Raw genomic sequence first — 21,642 nt, forward strand, 5'->3', positions numbered from 1 at the left:
AGTTCTTTTCATGACGTAGGGGAAAACAAGAGGTCGGACCGCCAGAGGGTCTGCTGCCACCACAAAATGTCTCTCTTCAGCAACCCTCAATACACTAAACACAGTAGTAGGAAAATAAAGACCTTCCTAAAGACCTGGGTGTCCATAACAATACACAAATGGGCGCAAAACCTCATCAAGCATGGATATTGTAGAGAATTCATACGAAAACCTCCAAAAATAAAATCAAAACCAAAAAGATACAAGAAAGGGCAAATACCTGTCAGGAGGAATTTAACTATGCTTCTTTCAGAGTGCATTTGGTGGCTCTTGTGGCTTACAATGGGGGATTAAACAGCAGATGTATTCTATCCCAGTAATTAAAACTCCCTGCAAAGAATACTTGTGTCACAAGCACACTCAGTGCAGGAATCACACAACTATTTAAAAGGGAAGAAGATTGTGAGAACTCGTTCAAAATACCTACCTAAGGTAGCCTCATCACTTCATATTAATCAGGTGGTAAGTGTACCATATTTTTCTACAAATGCAGTAAATGCAGCAGAAAAATATTTGCATACATTCATTGCACTATGGGCAGGAGTACATTATATACAAGACAATAAAGGTATTCGACAGTGAAAACAATGCTTTGTAACTCATGCACTACAAACATTAGATACAGCTGTCACTAAAGGTAACATTATTAGATGAATAGTATAAAATTATAAGTTGTCAAACAGTGGGCTTATTCTACTAGGAGCAACATTTGCCTTTATGTCCAGTTTATCTTTATAAGACCTATGCATTGCTGCTACATGGTCAGCTAAACATATGTTCACCAAATGCTATTGCGTGGGCATAGAAAAACTCAGACTCAGCCGTGTGTCAGTAAGTATTAAGAAATTTGTTTAGTACTACTTCCCCTTCTCACCCCATATCGAGCGACCTAATACCACTAAACTATAAATCAAACCGGTTGCCTACCAGTAGGAATGGTTTTGGAGCTTGAATCTCCTCTAGATTGATGTACATTCCTCCCACCTATCCAGTGAAGGAGGGGAGTAGTAAGAAAAAAAAAAATATGTATGTAAGAAATATCCAAAATGAAGGTCCCATTTTGGGACATTGTGAGCTTGCAGTCAACCTAAAAGCGAGCAATACTGACTCTATGTTGATACCCTTTACAGTAAAATGTTTGGAAATGAACAGTTCTAGACACAACCAGTAGATGCCAGAATAATGCACAGCCTGTGAATCTAGAAGGGATTCAAGCTCAATAACCGTTTTTGCAGGTAAGTAGCTGGTTCCTTCAAGCCCTTCACAGCTGTAATTGCTCACCAGGCAGTTTGGGTGAGGTCAGAAAAAGGGAAGAGTAGTTAACATCTGCTGACTTCCAGTATCAGAGGGTGATAATGGTATTGGAGCCCACCCCCAATTTAAGGCCAACATACAGACATGCATCAGATGTCCCAGTATGCACCGTGTCCTAGCTCCATGCTTTAAATGTCCAATAATCACTTTTGGAATTCATTTACTTAGTTATTCTAAACATTCCAATGAAGGGTCCTCTTTAGACTTAACGTAAATAAGTTATTCCGCCAGTAGCGATGGTCAGTGTAGTAAAATGAAGTTCTTACTGAATGAGGGGCGACAGAGAACGTGGATTGGTAGTCACTGCATTCCCAAGTATTTTTCTTTTCATCTTTGAGAGTTAAAGTGGAATCCATCCTCGGTCTTTTTTCACACAATCCTGATTTTTTTTCATCATACCCAAGACACATTTCATGTAGGTATGCTTAAATTAAACTGTCTTAAGTTAGCACCTAAGAGGTGTTTTAAGGGGAGCATTAGATGGTTGATCCTTGCATATGCGAACACGCGCAAACTGAAGGTCTGAGGGTATTTATAAACATTTATGCACTTTACCTCCTCTTAGGTGCACTTCTAAGATTAAACGCAAAATGAACAGGCATAAGTCACGGAGTAAGTGTTGGAAATGCAACAAAATTACCCACTTTCACAGTGCGCAAATTTTTCAGGGGAAATAATTTTCCGCATTAAGAAACAAAACAACTCGTGCTAATTTCTTGAAGTTCTGAATGCTGTGCATTGGGTTAGAAATTTAGAGAAATGTAAAATTAACTTGATTTATTCCTTTCTGCTTGTTATGGTAATGTATGCTACTAAAAGCATCAAAGCACAGTAGGGGGACTTGTGTTTGGGAAAGGATCTGGAGTAGAGAGTAGTAAATGGTACATGCACAGACATCCGAGTAGCTCAAAAAGGTAACAAACACACACATATGCTGGTATACTCCTCGTTCACGTTCCATATGTAATTTCAGGATATGGCTGAAGTAATTTTAAATCAATTTACCATAAAAATCTCTATTTCTTTTCAGTTCAGTGTTCGATGTTTTAACGTTTCTCATGACTTTCTGAAGGACAAAAAGCCCTATGCTGGTTGTATTTAAAACATTCTAAGACAAACCGTTCATGTGTTTGCTACATAACAAGTCATACTTGTTCACATCATGTATGAACAAGATTGAAAAAAGAAAATGCAGGTTATTTTATTAGTAGTTGGAACGTGTGTGCTAGTGAACAGCCTTTGTCACATCAAAGAGCATTGCCTCTTTCTGAACAAACAATTGAGACTTTTCCAAATCCTCACTTTATGAAACTCAAATGGATCAGCAGGTTTCTCTGCACAAACACTTCCTTTCAAAATAAGAAAGCCAAGAGAAAAAAACAGAGTTGCCCTTAATGATAGTCTTTCTAGAATGTTAAAAAAAAAAAAAAAAAAAATTGCGTTGTTGACTAGGAAAATATGTTGATGAAAACTGTTTATAAAAAAAGGTACCCATCTTCGGACCCTTTAGATTGTTGGCTACACCTCCAGTCAGTGCCTTCCTTTTATATTGTGTAGGAAATGAATGTCAGCTGTGTGTTGTCCCTTAAAAAACTTTATCTCCAGGATTGTATTTTCATTCATCGTTTTGAAGTTTTCTTTTGTTATAATAATTGTCTCTTATGGTAGTGTATTGTGTTACTACAGCAAGGAAAGAGGGCCGTTATCGAGAACCACCGCCAACACCCCCGGGTTATGTAGGAATCCCCATTGCGGACTTTGCTGAAGGACAATCCAGTTCGTCGCGAAAGCCTCCAGATTACAGCGAAGCCCTACAGCGGTCCAGGATGGTGGCAAGGCGATGCAAGGTGGACGGGACGTCAACAACACCACCCTCACACAGTCATCCAGCTAGCAGGCCAGTGAATAAACCTCAGTGGCATAAACCAAACGAGTCTGACCCCCGTCTCTCCCATTATCAGTCACAAGGGTTTTCAACAGAAGATGATGGTAAAAGTTTAATTCTGCTTTCCAAACTTTTAAGTGCACAATTCTGATGAAATTCCCTTGTTGTTAATGGAGTCTAAACATTGTTGTAATGGTTAGATGACCAAATCGCATTCCAGGGACAAATACAGTGAAATAATCATACTACTGAAATTCTGAAAGACACTTCCCTATCCCACAGCGCACCCTCTTCTGAGATCTTCAAAGCATTTTAAATTTCAAAATTCGATGCAACATTCATCTAAAACCACTCAGTGTATAGCTGCATAAACTTCCAATTCCTGTAGTTCCATATTTTTGAGAATCACTTGCATCATGTAAATTATTTACTATTTCACATGATTATAACCTGCAGCCAAATGTATTTATATATCTCCTTACTCATTGCTAGCAGGAAGAATGACTATTGTTTGATTATTTCACAGACGTTTTCCCCTGTTTCCCATCTATTCTGAGTTAAAGGCTAAAGAACCACTGACCATTAAGTAATGTATAGCCCATTATGTACACCTCATGGATTGGACCTTTCCTTCCATTTCCTTTGTCGGTCTTGAAGACCATAAATCTTTTCCCTTATGGCATTTGTTTTGCTTTTCCTGATGTTTAAAGTTTCAAAAACCTTGTAATTGAAACCACAATAAATGTGTGAATGTGCTAATTATCACATAACTCTGATTAGTCCACTAGGTAATTGATATAGATTTGCAGATTATTTTCATCAGTCTTGTATAGTTTAAATATTAACCCTACCAAACAGTAAATGTCGACATTTCAGTGACTTCAGAAGTCAACTTTTCTTAAAGACCCTAACATTTGTATGTCTAGAAGCAGTTTAGTGACATTATAGTTGATACAGTGCTTTATTTTATCCTGCCCTCTAACTGTAAAGTGCCCAGGATTTCAGAATATAACATGACTTTTGATTTAAAAAAAAAGAAAAAACAGCACATGTTCTCAGGGTTGAGGCTTGAGGACAAGCTACACATTTACAGCAACAGGCCTAAAAAGGGAGGATTATCTTCAAAAAGGCAATGCTCTGTCCTCTGTGCATGAGTTGTATGCATACATGATTTTGGTGCAGAAACATTTCTAGTCAACAGCAGAAACTGTACCTCGGTGATTCAATACTGAAGGCCTTATTCCCCAGGAAGTTACTTACTATCTGTTGTGTGAAAAAGCTTTCTGTTCTTCTGACAGTTCTACCTTTGAAAATATTAACAGGAAGATCCAGAAAACAAATTCTAGTTGGAGAACTGTTCTCAGTGTGAGTGTCTTGTTGCATCTAAATTTCTTATGGATACTTCTACCTGTAGATACCTCACCTGTAGAACAAACCCAGGTGTCAGACTGGAAACTTCAAAGCTCTCATGGTAGTGGATTCTGGCGTCGAATTGACGACAGAAATGGCCTTATATGAGTGTGCAGTACCATTTCTCCTCCCATGAAGTCAGGGCTTAAGCCCTGTTGGGGTTGCTAGGGACAGATGTCTATCACGGACCCCCACACCGTGTGCCTCTTGTGCCTGGGGTCGGAACACTTTTTCAGGACCTGTGTTTCATATTGAGGCATGCACCACAAGGCCATTAAGGAGCAGGAATCAGCACTCTTCATGACTCAGGCCAAGGAAGTCTGTCAGAGTCAGAAGGGTTCCAGGATTAAGAAGAGGAAACCCAAAAATAGCAAGAAGCGATGCAAAGGTAGGTTTCACCCTCCCACTCCCATTCGTCCTCATGGCCGGAGTTAGTGGATATTGAGCCGGTGCTCACCCCTCAGAGTGACCCTCCTCCGATGCTTTCACTGGACCAGACCCTGCATCAGGGCCCCATCTACATTGCACTCAGCGGCACCATGATGGTGCAGTATGCCAATCCTGCACTGATACGCAGAGATGCCTGATGTTCCAGACACCTGGTACGGACCCGAAGGTGTTCATAAATGCCAGGTATTCTGGTTTTCCTATGGTGTCAGTGCCAACTGGCGTTCTTATGGGTTCTTCGAAGCCATACAGACAATTAAAGTTTATGCCTATGGCCCTGACACTGACCGGAGTCACACCACTGGCCCCTTTGCTGGCCCCGTACAAGTAAAGGCTGCATGAAATCTTTGGCACTGACTCAGACACCTTGTATTGACTTGGATCAATAGCAACAAGGAGAATTTCAAGTTCTGTCATCTGGCAGTGGCCTGGACAGCTCTACTGAACTGGCTACGGTTTTCCTCACTGGAATGCCAGTGCCTGAGGGGATGTCTCTTCATAAGACCATAGTGAAGGCTGCAGAGACACTAGATCTGTAACTCCTGGTGGTAGACCCTAAGACTAATGTCCTCACAGAGGTGCTCCTGCCATCAACCACTACAATGGAGTCCCTAGTCATCTGTAATGCGTCCCTTCAGGAGCCAGTCATGGCAGGTGGTTAAGACCTTTCTTGGTCACAGCACTTAATGGGCTAGTTGCCTGATTGATTTCACCCTGCTCCAGGAGATTCACTTTTCCTCGCAGCTCATCCTTTACCTGAAATCCTTGTAATACAGGCTTCATGCTCTAAATAATCAGGAGAACCTTTCCATCCACCCCCAATGACAGAGTCAAAGCACATAGCGGCATGGGGAAAGTAATCCTCCTCTGCGGACAGAATAGTGCCAAAATCTATTAATACCAACTGTCTCCTAGCAGGATTCACTCATGCCCTGTGGAATTTGACCCAAATCGTAGTTCCCCAAGTCCAGGAAGACATGCACCAGCACTTTCAAGAAGTGGTTCAGGACAGACAGGACACCTCCAAGCACATTATCAAGGGGGACTAGACATGGTGTATTCAATTGCCCAGGCAATGGGTACTTAGTTAACTTTTGATCAGGAGGTACTCCGGCTGGGCTCAAACTTCTTCTTTCGATGAGACATGTCTGTTTGGGAATAAAGCCAATTCCATGTGCAAGCGCTTCAAAACCATTTAGGCCACTACTCGTTCCCTGGGTTTGGAATTACCATCAATTTTGATATTTTCTTGGCTTTGCTAGGGTTTTGTCCGTCTTAAACAGGCAACAATAACAGCTGCATGGCCAGCAGCAGAATCCATTGCTCAAGCAATACAGAGGTAGATCCAGAGGAAGGGCCTGAGGTTCCAATCAGCAACCATCCTGCTCTTCTTCCAACCCAACACCTGCATAAGGTTCTACAGGTGATACATCTGCAAGTAGATAGTTTCCTCCAGAAACATAATTACTGCAGGTATGCAACTTTTTATTCTATCCAGATGTGGCCTGCTGTTCTGATGCTGTCACCTGGTTCAAGTCAAACACCCAAAAGTGTGCCCCCTGCCAGTAGCTACCATGCTATTGAATGTCAATAGCAGGTGTCTACAGCAGTACAGTATCTGTTTGGTAGTTATCAGTAAACATATTAAAAGTATATAACGGGTTTGAGTGCATCCTCCCAAATGTTTTGCGCATTATCATTATTGTACTATCCAGATATTCTGCACAGTAGGACATATGAATGCTGCTTCTTGTATAGTCTGTTTTTATTCACATTTTTATATTGTCTCAGTTTTTATTCAGTTTCATTTTTTCATAATTTCATTGTACATAGAGTATTCAATCAATCAATCAGTATATTTATAAAGCGCACTACATACCCGTTAGGGTTTCAAGGCGCTGAGGGGGATGGGGGGGTAGCTGCTACTGGTCAAAGAGCCAGGTCTTGAGGAGTCTTCTGAAGGAGAGTAGGTCCTGGGTCTGACGTAGGTTGTTAGGGAGAGTGTTCCAAGTCTTGGCGGTGAGGTGAGAGAAGGATCTGCCGCCGGATGTCTTTCGATGGATGCGGGGGCGAGGGCGTGGTCTGCGGAGCTGTAGGGTGGGGGTGTAGAAGCTGAGTCTGTTGTTAAGGTAGGCAGGACCGGTGTTGTGGAGTGCTTTGTGTGCGTGGGTAAGGAGCTTGAATGTGATCCTCTTGTCAACTTGGAGCCAGTGAAGGTCTCTCAAGTGGGGTGTGATGTGGCTGCGGCGGGGTACGTTGAGGATCAGTCGGGCGGAGGTGTTTTGGATGCGTTGGAGGCGTCGTAGGTGTTTGGCCGGGATGCCTGTGTAGAGTGCGTTGCCGTAGTCTAGTCTGCTGCTGACGAGGGCCTGTGTCACTGTTTTTCTTGTTTCTGTCGAGATCCACTTTTGTTTTTCTTGTTTGTCGGGATTCACTTGTAGATCCTGCAGAGCATGTGTAGGGTGTTGTAGCAGGAGGAGGAGACTGCGTTGGCCTGTTTTGACATGGAGAGGGAGGAGTCGAGGATGAAGCCCAGATTGCGTGCGTGGTCGGTCGGTGTTGGTGGGGTTCCTAGAGATGTTGGACAACAAGAATCGTCCCAGGCGGAGGGGTTGGATCCGAGGATGAGGACTTCCGTTTTGACCGAGTTCAGTTTCAGGCGGCTGTTGCTCATCCATTCAGCGACGGCCTTCATTCCCTCGTGGAGGTTGGTTTTGGCGGTTTGCGGGTCCTTGGTGAGGGAGAGGATGAGCAGGGTGTCGTTGGCGTAGGAGATGATGTTGAGGTCGTGTTGGCGGGCTACTTGTGCGAGGGGGGGGCATGTAGATGTTGAATAATGTTGGGCTGAGCCCTGGGTACGCTGCAGATGATGTTGGTGGCTTTGGAGCGGAAGGGGGGGAGGCGGACTCTCTGGGTTCTGCCGGAGAGGACGGATGTGGTCCATTCAAGGGCTTTCTCTTGTATTCCGATTTCGAAGAGGCGTGTTCTTAGAGTGCGATGGCATACCGTGTCGAAGGCGGCTGATAGGTCCAGGAGGATGAGGGCTGATGTTTCGCCGTTGTCCATTTGGCGTCTGATGTCATCTGTGGCGGCGAGGAGAGCGGTCTCAGTGCTGTGGTTTTGTCTGAAGCCAAACTGGGAGGGGTCCAGGATGTCGTTGTCTTCGAGGTGGCGAGTCAGTTGTGTGTTGACGATTTTCTCGATGACCTTCGCCGGGAACGGGAGTACTGAAATGGGTCGGAAGTTCTTGAGGTCCTGGGGGTCTGCTTTGGGCTTTTTAAGGAGGGCGTTGATTTCGGCGTGTTTCCAGCTTTCCGGGAATGTTGCTGTTTCAAAGAAGATGTTGATGACCTTCCGTAGTTGGGGAGTGATGGCTGCGTCGGCATTGTTGTACACGTGGTGAGGGCATGGGTCTGATGGTGATCCGGAGTGGATGGAGTTCATAAACTTGCGTGTCTTGGTGATGCTGACGTTGGCCCAGGAGGTCAGGCGGCTCGTGTGGGTGGTGTTTGCGGGAGTGGTGTCTGGCGTGGTGGGGGCGGCTGTGGTGTTGAAGCTGTCGTGGATGTCGGTGATCTTTCGGTGGAAGAAGGTGGCCAGTGAGTCGCAGAGCTCTTGAGAGGGAGGAATGTCGTTGACGTTGGCGCTGGGGTTGGAGAGTTCTTTCACGATGCTGAAGACCTCTTTGCTGTTGTGTGCGTTATCTAGGCGGTCTTTGAAGGAGGATCTCTTGGCAAGTCTGATTAGTTGGTGGTGTCTGCGGGTGGTGTCCTTGTGGGCCGCGAGGCTGTCAGGTGTGTGTTCGGTGAGCCATTTATTCTTGAGGTTCCGGCAGTTGCGCTTGGAGGTCTGAAGCTCTTCAGTGAACCAGGTGGCTTTCTTGGTGGCTTGGTTGTTGGTGGTCTTCTTGAGTGGTGCGAGGGAGTTGGCGCAGTCGTTGATCCAATGTCTGAGATTGTGGGCGGTGGTGTCTGGGTCTGTGGGGTCGGTAGGCGGGTTCTGGGCGAGGGCGCTGGTTAGCTGGTCTTTGGTGACTTTGCTCCAGTGGCGGCGGGGTGGCTGTAGGGTGCGGTGGTGCTTGACCTGTTTCTGGAAGGTGAAATGGATGCAGTGGTGGTCGGTCCAGTGGAGATCGGTGGTGTGGTTGAAGTTGACGTGGGCGCTTGTGGAGAAGATGGGGTCAAGTGTGTGGCCGGCTGCGTGGATGGGTGTGGTGACGACTTGTCTGAGGCAGAGGTTGGCGAGGTTGTCCAACAGGGTGGAGGAGTTGGCGTTGTTGTTGTACTCGAGGTGGAAGTTAAGGTCCCCGAGGAGGATGTAGTCCATAGAGGCGAGTGCGTGGGTGCTGGCGAGGTCAGAGATGGAGTCGCTGAAAGGTGCCCATGGTCCAGGGGGTCTGTAGACGAGCGTTCCTCTGAGGGTGGTGTTGGGGTCGGTGTGTATTTAGAAGTGCAGATGTTCGGTGGTCTTGAGTGTGTCGTCCGTGTGGGTGTGGACCTTGAGGTTGGACTTGTGGGCGATGGCTATTCCTCCTCCGATTCAGTTTGTGCGATCCCTGCGGGTGATCTTGTAGCCCTCCGGGATGGCTATGGCGATGTTGGGCGCCGAGGAGTTATTCCACCAGGTTTCGTTAAGGAAGGCTACGTCCGGGACGGAGGTGTCGAGGAAGTCCCAGAGCTCGATGGCGTGCTTGCGTGCGGAGCGGGTGTTAAGGAGTATGCAGTGGAGGTGGTTGGTTCTGGTCTTTGGAGGTTTGGTGGTTCTGTCGCAGGTGAATCTGCATTTGTGGCAGGAGAAGGGTCCGTGGGTGTTCCTCGGTGAGGACTGGAAGCATGCTGCGGAGCGGCCTAGGTTGAGGGCGTTGAGGTCGCTGGCAGTGTAGTGGCGTCTGGAGGTGCGGGGGTTCCGTGGACCAGGGGGTGGCGCTGGACCCGGTCCAGGCGCGGACGGGCGCAGACAGGCTTGCCTCTGGCGCGCCAGCGGCACGGTCGTACAGCGACCGCCATTAAGAAGGGGAGGAGGGAGGTAGGAGCAGCTGGGAGGCGTGAACGAATGGGAGCTCAAGGGGGGCGGGGCCGCAGGGACGCAGCAGCGGGAAAGGGAGACGGCTCGGGGGAGCCGAGGCGCAGGGGGAGGGCAAGGGGGTCACACGGAGCGGCAGAAAAAGTGAAAGGAACAGGTGCAGAAAGAACGGTAAACAGGGCAAGACACAGAGCGGCAGAAAAAGTGAGAGGAACAGACGCAGAAAGAACGGTAACCAAGGCAACACAGTAAATACAGACAAGACAGAGTAAACACGGCACTCACAGGCAAGACAAGGTAAACACAGTGATTACGAAGAAGGAGCTTACCACTAAACACCAGGGATGACCAGCAGGGAGCACAGAGCAGCGAGGGCGGGAAGGGGAGGACACGGGGACAGCTGGGTGTCGCTGTACGCGTGGGGAGTGATCCAGTGGCCACACAGGTCAAAGGTCACTCTCCGTAGCATGCAGCGACCGCCATTAAGAAGGGGAGGAGCAGCTGGGAGGCGTGAACGAATGGGGGCTCGGGGGTGGCGGGCCGCAGGGATGCAGCGGTGGGAAAGGGAGACGGCTCGGGGGAGCCAAGGCGCTTGGGGGGCAAGGGGTCACACGGAGCGGCAGAAAAAGTGAAAGGAACAGGCGCAGAAAGAACGGTAAACAGGGCAAGACACGGAGCGGCAGAAAAGGTGAGAGGAACAGGCGCAGAAATGACGGTAAACAGGGCAAGACACAGAGTGGCAGAAAAGTGAGAGGAACAGGCGCAGAAAGAACGGTAACCAAGGCAACTCAGTAAATACAGACAAGACAAGGTAAACAGACAAGACAGGGTAAACACGGCATTCACAGGCAAGACAAGGTAAACACAGTGATTACGAAGAAGGAGCTTACCACTAGACACCAGGGATGGCCAGCAGGGAGCACGGAGCAGTGAGGGCGGGGAGGGGAGGACATGGGGACAGCTGGGTGTCGCTGTACGAGTGGGGAGTGATTTAGTGGCCACACAGGTCAAAGGTCCTCAAGTTAAAAACGCCTGTGTCATGCTCCATGGGAAAATACCTAAAAGAGGTGTTCCACAATCAAAATCAATAGACCGATTCACATGTTATACCAGTATTTTGCAATCCCGGGTAACTTAAGCAAATAGCTTTGTAATCAAAGTGATGTTAGAATATGGTGCTGGCAGACTAAGTATTATCATGGGGTTAGTACTGTCCAGTGGTTAAAATTACCAAAGTCTTAAACTGTTCTAAACTGAAGGGCTCCGTAGTTGGTGTTTAACATGCTTATCATAGTGGAAAGTACAGTACAGTACCAATAACCCAAATTTCAGGAATGGTAGTTTCTGGTGAGTGAGTTGTATTAGACACCTATATAGACATACTGGGGTTAACAAAAGTGTTGCATAAATGTAAAACAAAGCAGGGTACTACAGATGTAGAACCAAACAATAACAATGAATCAATCTTTGTTATAATTATCCCATGAGAATCAATTGTGGCAGTATGCTAGATTGGCTTGATGCGGTATATCTGAACAAAAACAGAACAATATTTTTGCAGCGTGAATCTTTTCTGGATTCACATGATCTGCATTAGTCCACCATCTAGTGGTTGGGTCTGGATTATCTACAATTTCACCTCCTAACATTCTTTTGTCCGTCCTCTATCTCTTCCTTTGTTTTGTTGTTGTTGGGCATCGACAAAAGTACCATTAGGTATTTGTTGTGATGTTGTCGCACTTCCTCCGGATGTCACCACCCTAGTTCACCGTCTTCAGATTCTTTTTTTCTGCAGTTGGGTCAGTATGTTTTTTGTGGAGATGTCTTCAGCTTAATGAGGAACTTTGAAGAATTACGAGAAAATAGGGAAGAAAGTCGACACAGTAGGAGATAGTTAAAGTAAAAACAACATTGAAGAACATATGAAGTGAGTTTTCAGTTTTTTTTTCCACCGACTGATCGTCAAGAATGCCTCAATGGGGGGCTCCCTACGTGGCGCAAAGACTCTGTTTTTGTTTTTGCCATAAGTACACCCAGAGAGACAAACATCTGGTGCAAACTCTTTGCCTTCTAGTCGATCACCGGAGTGAGGACTGTCCCACCTTTGCAGTATTTGTGCTGAAAGCGCTGAGGGTGAGATATAAACAAAGAATGTCACACCATACACTACAGGGGGAAATATTGCCACCATCTTTAAGAGATCTGGGCCTTTCTAGCAACAATGACAATAACATTGCAGAAGGCGACAAAGGTGAGACTTCAAAAGGCGATCGAAACATTGTGGAGATTGGAGAGGAGGTGCCAAAGAAGAGCCGCATGGAGGTAAGAGAACCTCAGGCCTCTACTAAATCTTTTGAGTTGAAAAAATTAGACTCACAAAACCAAAAGGGAGCCTCAGTGTTGAAACGCTAGCCATCCGCAGGCAAAAACCACTAAAGAGAATCCCACAGAGCCCTCAGGCTCAAAAAAACATGAGTCATCAGAAGAAGGGAAGGCGAAAGACACAGCAGCCCCATTCAAAACCGTTGAGAGAGACACAAGCCATCGAAGCGCACAGCCAGATAAGACTGTGAAAGAAACTTCGATGTTGAAAAGAAAACAATCCACAACAAGTCTCAAAGACCAAGCACCTGAAATGAAGATTAAAAGGTGGAGGCTCGAGGCCGAAATGGCCGCACTCATCCAGAAGAAGAAATTCAGTGAAAGCCTTAAAGCCCTCACAATAACTCAGAAAACTTCAACATCGAAAGAACTCCATGAACAGGAGGTGGAAGAAATTTGCCCCCTCACACCGGAGCCTCAAGAAGAGGAAGAGGAGATGCATTATGAGGAGGAGGAAACCCAAGGTTATTTTCAGCCTTCAAAAGTAGGAGAGTATGGGGAAAGTCAATGGGAAGACCTGGAAGGAGAGTCCCCCGAAGAGGAGGTTGAGTCCTAGCCATCAAAACCATCCCCACCTGATGACATAGGAATGTACAACCTGGTTATAAAAAATGTGGCTGACAAGTTTAACATCCAGTTGGAAGAAGACAAACCATGTTCATGCTTTCTCCTCGAAACACTACTACCTACACAAACAAAACAATCAATATCTGCCTATTCTTTCTAGTGTTTTGGACCAGGGCAGGGAAGCATTTAAAGAGCCAGCTACATGTAGAGCTGTAACACCCAGTGCAGAGAAAAAAAATATAAGTTCTCCTTTAAGGATTCACCTTATATAAAGGGAACAGTTACAGCAGACTCTTTAATCGCGGCAACAGCAAGGAAAAGAGCAAATGTTCCTTCAACCACAGGACCACCCCCAGACAAAGAGAGCAAAAAGATAGAGCTCATGGGGAGAAGAACAGAACGTAGTGCAGCAAACCAGTTTTGTATTGCTAATTCAAATGTTCTTTTAAATAGACACACCCATCAACACTGGGATGCGATAGAGTTGATGAAGCACTTCCCTGAACAATATAAAAAGAGAGCGGCACGTCTAGTTGACAGTGGCAAGAACATTGCAAACACTTGCTTAAAATCTGCATTAAATGCTGCAGATACATAATTTAAACATTAAGAAGACACTCATGGTTACGAATTTCGGGGTTCAAACAAGAAGTGCAAGCAAACATTATAACCACCCCTTTTAATGGCCAGCAATTATTTGGAAATCAAGTGGATGATTGCCTCAACCAATTAAAAAGAGATAATGAGATTGCAAAATCTATGGGAGCATTGCAGTTTCAAGGGAGTTTTCGGAGGGGCTCCTTTTCATCAAGAAGACCAGCCTCATGAGGACATTTTCTGAGAGGGAGTACTCATCAGGGCTCCCAGGGGAGCACACAGCAGCACCCTTGCAACAAAGCTGGCAATACCAACATCAAAGAAGAAATGCATCTAGGGTTAGAACAAGCCTCCAGAGGAAGATTAAGTTCTACACCAGCAAAAAAATGAGTGCGATGCAGCACCAAACATGAAGACGACAAATTCCAACATCATCAAAACAAAAATACATTACAATTCATCGTTGGGTGTAAGAATTCAATTTTTCTCCAGGAGTGGAAGAAAATAACTTTAGACAAATGGGCCCTAAATATAATAAAACATGGCTATTGCATAGAGCTACTAAAACTTCTACCACCAGCAGGACCACAAAAAATAATTAATTCGAAGGAGGAAATAAATCACCTCCTAAAGGAATTCAGAGCTGTTAGACAAGCAAGCTATAGAAAAAGTGCCAAAGCAATATATCTACAAGGGTAATTACTCTACATACTTACTAATTCCATAAGTGGACGGCTCTTTGCATCCAGTTTTAGACCTCAGATGCATCAGCAAATTAATAAAGATTCGCAAATTCAAAATGACATCCTTACAGGAAGTTATTCTCCAAATTCAAAAAGGGGATTACATGGCAACTATAGACTTAAGGGATACTTAAGTGCAAATCCAAATGAATGGAAAACACAGAAAATATCTAAGGTTTGTAGTCGACAGAACACTACCAATTCAAGCTCCTGGCTTTTGGTACAAAATCAGCACTACGGATGTTCACAAAATGTTTTGCACTGGTAGCAGCACACCTCAGAAGGAAAGGGATACAGGTGTATTGTTACCTAGACAACTGGTTAGTGGGAGTACTCTCTTATCAAAAATACAAACAGGACATTTCAAACATAATAAAAACACTACAAACTCTAGGGTTTTCCTTAAAGATAGAGAAGTCATCAACAGAACAAGTGAAGGTGTTCATGGGAGCAAGTTTAAATTCAACTGCTGTAACTAGAAGGGGCAAGCTGTGACTGCGAGGGCAGTGGGGAAAGCAATAGGAAAGATGGCATCTTGTGTTCTATTAATCCTCCATGTGAGACTACATACGAGACCAATCCAGGAATGGCTTCAGAATCAATGGTCTCAAATGATGGGGAGTTGGGAAGATCTAGTGGTTGTCACGCAGAAGGTTCAGGAGGAAATGGTGTGGTTAAACAGGAAAAGCATTACTCTGGGAAGACTATTTCTGCAACCAACTCCTACTGTGACCATAACGACAGATGCCTATCACATAGGATGGGGAGCTCATATGGGCTCTCTAAAGATAAGAGGTATATGGAACAATCAAGACACAGTACAACACATAGATGGGCTGGAACTTAAGACGGTTTGGTTAGCCATGAAAGTGTTTTAGAAAGACAGTTCTAATTCAGATGGACAACACATCTGCAATGTTCTGTATCAAAAAACAGGGTGGGACTCAAAAACTCCTGTACCCCCCCCTTCTCAAGGGTATCTCAACAGATCTGGAAGTGGGCGATCCAGAGAGACATAGAGATTCAAGCAATTCACTTACCGGGGAAGGAAAATTGCAAGGCTGACAGGTTGAGCAGGTTGGCTACGAGCTCACACAAATGGGAGTTGAATCAGAAGGTACATAGCATTGGGGACCCCATTAATAGACCTGTTTGCAACCCTGTGGAATACAAACTACTAAAACTTTGCATCCAAACTACCATTCCTGCAGTCTCAGGGTAATGCTCTTTCAATCTGATCAGGAACATTTGCCTACACTTTTCCACAAATTCCCCCTGCTGCACAAAGTAATCATCAAATGCAACAGGAGCCACATGATGCTAATTCTATTAGCACCACAATGGGCAAGACAAACATGGTATTCAGAGCTGATAAAGTAAGCACAGGGGAATATTCCACACCTGCCAAAAAGACAAAACTTGCTATTCCTTGGGAAAGGGAGGGTTCTAGATCCGGAGCCAGAATATTTCAAATTAACAGCTTGGGCTCCTGGAGACTATATAGAATCTGGGCACTTGAAACTACCAAAAGACGCATTAGCAGTTTTAAGATAAGCCAGAAAACCTGTAACAAGGAAATGTTATATGGCAAAATAGAAAAGGTTTACAATGTGGTGTAAAAAGAACAATTTATATAAATAGATTACAAAGGAGAGAACAGTTCTAAAATAATTAACTTAGTTAATACAAGAAGGACTTAATTATGCTTCTTTAAGAGTTAATGTGGCTGCTACAGTGGCTTACACAAGAGGTCAAATGGGAAAACGTTTTTTCATATCTCCAGTGGTAAAACTATTCCTAGAAGAAGTGAAGAGGATAGCACCACCAAGGAAGGTTCCAGCGCCTACATGGAACCTAAATTTAGTTCTCACTCAACTCATGGGTAAACCATTTGAGCTGTTACACAAAGCAACTTTGCAAATGTTAAAGATGGACTTTTTAGTGGCGATTACTACCTTGCATAGAGTTACAGGCAATCCCTATTCAAAAACCCTATTGCCAGATACATAAAGACAGAATTGCCATGAGAACAGACCCCTATTTCCTACCAAAAGTGGTCTCTCAATTTCATTTTAATCGATTTGAATGCCAAGTTTATTTCATGACCCAAAAACACATTGCAAAAGAAGCCTACATTCATTGGATATAAGACATTGCATCATGTATTACTCGGAGAGAACTAAACTTTTTTAGGAAAGTTCAGCAATTGTTTGTTGCTTTCTTCAAACACTTTAAGAGGAAATCGGTATCAAAGAACACAGTTTCAAGATGGATCACACAATTAATCCAATTAAGTCACAAAAATGCAGGGAAAGCATTACCTAGAGCTCCAAGAGCGCACTGTCCTCGGAAGAATGGAGTAACAGTAGCTTTTGTGTGCTGCACATCATTACAAGAAATCTGCATGGCAGCAACTTGGGCTTCAGTACATACTTTTACAGAACATTACTGTATTGACATACAAATGAGTAAAGAAGCTCAAGTAAGACAGAGTGTTAAGACATTTATTTTCAAATCAATATCTATCTTCAACCCAGCCACCACAATAAAAGAGTACAGCTTTAAAATCAATGTACAGCATGTGAACCCAGAAAAGATTCACACTGCAAAACAAGATGTTTCATACCTGTAGGTGTAGTTTTACTGATTAAAGTCTTACTTGATTCACATGTGACCCACCCGCCTCCACCAAGAAGATAATGAAAAGTTGGTGAACTGGGGCAGAGACATCTAGAGGGGAGGAAGTGTAACGATGTCACAACAAAACACCAAATGGTACTTCTGTTCCCGCCCAACAACAACAAAACAAAGGTAGAGATAGTGGACTGACAAAACAATTTTAGGAGTTGAAATAGTAAATAATCCACAGCGTGTGAATCCAGAAAATCTTCAAGCTGCAAAACTACACCTCCAGGTAAGAAACTTTTTGATATGGCCAAAGAGTTTGAAATGTAACAATATTAAGGACATCATGACTGTAACAAAATAAATAACAACAAGAATTAACCATCCAAGATGGTAATAATTATTAATATGTAAACATTTGCAAAAGCCCCATATCAAGAAGGAGAGATGGTGTGTAGTGGGGCCTGTGATTATAGAAGGGCAACATTGTTTGTTTCAGCAGAATGTCCCCATTAAGAATCTACAGAACAAAACCCTTCTCAAAATCCAGGTGTCAATATGCATAAAGGCAGAACAAAGTGTCTAGTGCATGGTACTTGGTAGAATGACATCATGCGTGAAGAGTCACAAATGGTTTCTGCCAGTATAAGCCTAGACGCAACAATGTCATAATGTTGGTAATTGTGAAATATTGATTGTGATAAGGATTGCGTTAGATGTACCATCTTCTAAATAGCAAGCCGGAGTATTAATGTTACGATGTAGTGATGCTGGTAGTAATAAGATATAAAGTGGCGTATAAGATGGCCACACATGCCAGGTCTCAGGTCGATCAGACATGGTGGTATTACAGTACCAAAAGTCAATACAAATTCTATAGCGTTTTAGGGGAACCTCATGAAAGAAGTTACAAATCAACCAAATATATCGCAGACAGGGTACTCACAGATTTGTCTTTCTGTTCATGTCACATCTCGGGCTGAATCCCCAAAGTCAATGTGCAACAATTGTTGGAGGCACGGCATTCAAACACCATCTATATATGTCATTGGATTAAAGATATGTTCGGTGGCCCAATGGCATGAGTATTCAAGAAGGAGAGCCATATTGAAATGTCTGATGTTCAAATACAGTGACATGTTTAAAAAAAACAACATTTGGGTACCCCACATTTTGAAGAGACCATTTTGAGACTGTTCTATATTGAGGTAGTGAAAAAAGCAGTATAGTGACTACAATGTGTATTCTATATCAAAAATTCAGACAAACGCTTCCTCTAAAGCATGCCCTTCCCCAATACTGAGTAGTAGGGCTGGGATCTGCCAGTCAAATTAATAGGTTAAAGATTAACCGAGTATATACTATAATTTACGCGAGACACAGTAATGCCGACCTGTTATAGGAATGTGTAAAAGATAACCTGTAAGAAGACTAGCAGAGAATATTTTATGGTTTAGGCAAGATACAATAGTCTTGCATCTTTCACAAAAATACGTGAATATGAATGGAGTAATGGAGGTGGGGGGGCAGGGGAAAAGGGAAAAGCAGTGGAAAGAGGGAACAAAAGGAAGGAAAAAAGGAGGACCAAAAGGAAGGAAAAAAAAAAGACAAAGCATATAGAAAAATATTATAAAATTTTTGCAATAAAAGAATTGGCAAGAGGCACAGTCATTATTGTGATTTTCAGATGCCAATAGAGTCAAGATAAGGATACACATAGGTTTATGCTCTTTAACTATGTCAGTTCAAGGCATCCAACAATAGGCATGTTCGATGGCATGTGGCTGTAGATCCACATGCTGTGCACAAGATCGCCATCTAGAGTTGGGTTCAGAATGGTAAACTTCTTTTTCTTTGAAGAATGTTTTTAGAGTCACAGGATCGAGTGACTTCTCTCGGTGATAGTGCGCACCAGCATTGAGTCCTTTGTTAGATTGTTTTCTCTCTGCCGTCTGGTTCAGACGTGTGTTTCTCTAGCTCCGACTTCTCAGCTCGATACAATCCCAAGCGGTTTTCTCTCGGTCTTCTTTTTAGCTACGGTATTGTTTTCATCGAATTTTCTTTCTCATAGTCTGCCCTCGGTCTGAATTCTAATCCCTAAACTGGCTCACCACCCTTTGGGGCATCCGCACCCCTCTTCGGGCCTACATCCTCCACGTGGCATCAGACTATGCATACCTGATGGAACAACTCCATTTCGCTTTTGATCTCAATGCCATTCCAAATTCCGCCACATCGATCAACACTAGGTGTGTAATTTCTCTCTCTCCCCTGACCACAATGAGCAAACCTTCCAAGCATGTCGATCCTTTCGGCTGAAGACGCTTGTAGACCAAAGAGTTCGTCGATTGGAAATTATGTCTCAGACTCCAGATGACACACCGGACATCTTCAGGGAGGAGCACGCACAGGAGGAGCCAGAGCAAGAAGACCCCTTCTCGATCCAAGACTCCTACTCACATGTGCAGTCAGATATGGAAAGCCAGCCGTTGCAGTCGGCACAGAACGTGAGTACAAAGATCCCTGCAACCCTGACAAAGACTGTAAAAACAACATCCAAAGAGGCCACTGGTCCACCACTGCCTTCCAGACATGGTCCGAGCTGAGAAACAATTTCAGATGCCCGGTCCTTCGGCTTGCTACCGAAAAAAGCCAAAATGAAAACTTCGGCATCGATCCTTGGGCTCACTGTTTCCTTAGGGATAGGCTTGTTTTTCAATTTTGTGTAGACTCTTATAGCTCTACTGGAAGAGAGCCTGAACTGTACCTTAATTTGATGACAAGCAGTTCAACTAAAAGCAAACTATAAAGATCTGTTTTTATAGTTTCAAAATGTTTGTGGCTCTGCGTGAACTTGTAAACTTAAACAGATTCTCCAAAGACATTGTGCAGTCTTTGTGAACATATGTGTGGAAGGAATATCAGTGATGGATTACATTACTGAATAAGCCTGTCCCTTACATTAAAGTTATTGGCTGATTCCTTGTCATGCTAATAATGGTGGCTGTGAGTGGCAGACACGTAGATTACAATTGGCATTTTGAAGGATAAGCTAAAATGCACCTGTGGGATTATTTCATGTAAAGCTTGATGATGCCATTTGTATTGTGCCCAAAATGAACACAGACCTTTTCGAAAAGTGTTATTTTTTTTTCTTTTTTGGATACTTCATGCACAGCCTGTGTGCGGTTCACCCAATCCATACATAAATAGTGCCTGTTACCTATCCTAGAGCACCATTTCATGATTAGTAGGATACCTTTAATGAAATGAAATGAACTATGACCGCACTCCTGCAGTCGAGTAGAAACTCATCCATTGGAGTGTTCGCAGAAGAAGTTTACCTGCCTTTGTCTGCTCTGAAGATAGAAGAGCATTTCGCAGAGGATTCTTTCTAGTATGCAGAAAGAAGAAAGGCAAACCACTATTCAATTCCATAAGTGGCTTTTGGGTGTGAAACAAACTAAACTCTTTGTAAGAAAAAATCTCAGTTGAAAAGGCTATTGAGAGCTTTGATATCCCGGGGAGTCGAGATATATCTTGGGTATCCATTTTTTAGTTTGCAGTTTTATATAGCTCAAACTCAGCCCAGGGGGATTGGAATGTTTTAAATGGGCATCCGTTGCATTAACGTTAAGCTTCTTTGTACTTTCATGTACCCATGTATCCATTTATCAATCATAAAAGCAGCCAAAGGTTCCCGATAGTTGCTCCATTAGCCCTTGGCATTAGGAGAGATTCTACTTCAGAGCACGTTGGCTCTCTTGAAATAATGGATGACTTCCCAAACAAACATAGTATTTTGTTGATTCCAGGGAGTACTCAATGTAATGGGTTAGTGCAGTTTGATTGTGTCACAAACACGCCTGAACATCCTTGAGCATCTCACTCTGGCGTACATCTGGTTAGCATCACCTGCGCATTAACAGTCAATGAGATATGGCCTTATTTGCACCAAAAGCTGATGCAGGATTTCATAAAGTATGAGAAGTGACTGAAACAGCTAAATTGCTTTGTTATTTCTAAACAAGAGCTAACTAGAAATCCAGGACAACAGCTTCAAAGCCTGCCAGGGCTTCTAACTCCAGCCTACCCTTGGCAAGCCATAGCTGTCTGTGCCACAAAAAAAGACCCCAAAGCAACCTTTGGCTCTCAAATGTGACTTTTGTTGAAACATAGTAAGACACCAAAGCAGATTGTGCTCCCTCCAGGCACGCAGGAAGGGTCAAGAGGATGGGGTTTCACCATATCAAGTGGGTAGGTGTAAAGAAATGGCTCCCTGTTGCAGTTACCCCCCACTTTTTGCCTGATACTGATGCTGACTTGACTGAGAAGTGTGCTGGGACCCTGCTAACCAGGCCCCAGCACCAGTGTTCTTTCACCTAAAATGTACCATTGTTTCCACAATTGGCACAACCCTGGCACCTAGGTAAGTCCCTTGTAACTGGTACCCCTGGTACCAAGGGCCCTGATGCCAGGGAAGGTCTCTAAGGGCTGCAGCATGTCTTATGCCACCCTAGGGACCCCTCACTCAGCACAGACACACTGCTTGCCAGCTTGTGTGTGCTGATGGGGAGAAAATGACTAAGTCAACATGGCACTCCCCTCAGG

At 44.1% G+C, this 21,642-nt stretch overlaps 1 protein-coding gene across 33 annotated transcripts in view; it reads left to right on the top strand.

Annotated features, from left to right (window-relative positions):
• The window catches only part of RAPGEF2 (Rap guanine nucleotide exchange factor 2), a 681,573-nt gene that overhangs the window by 647,863 nt on the left and 12,068 nt on the right, over positions 1–21,642 (top strand). For 11 of the 33 annotated variants that reach the window (XM_069243519.1, XM_069243488.1, XM_069243496.1 and 8 more), the window contains one exon: positions 3,022–3,342. In XM_069243519.1, coding sequence (XP_069099620.1) covers positions 3,022–3,342 — 321 coding nt within the window. The remainder of the gene's footprint in view (positions 1–3,021; positions 3,343–21,642) is intronic. The other 22 variants (XM_069243546.1, XM_069243505.1, XM_069243511.1 and 19 more) reach the window with 3 other exon arrangements.

The sequence above is a fragment of the Pleurodeles waltl genome, chromosome 1_2 (assembly GCF_031143425.1).
Source record: "Pleurodeles waltl isolate 20211129_DDA chromosome 1_2, aPleWal1.hap1.20221129, whole genome shotgun sequence".
NCBI lineage: Eukaryota > Metazoa > Chordata > Amphibia > Caudata > Salamandridae > Pleurodeles > Pleurodeles waltl.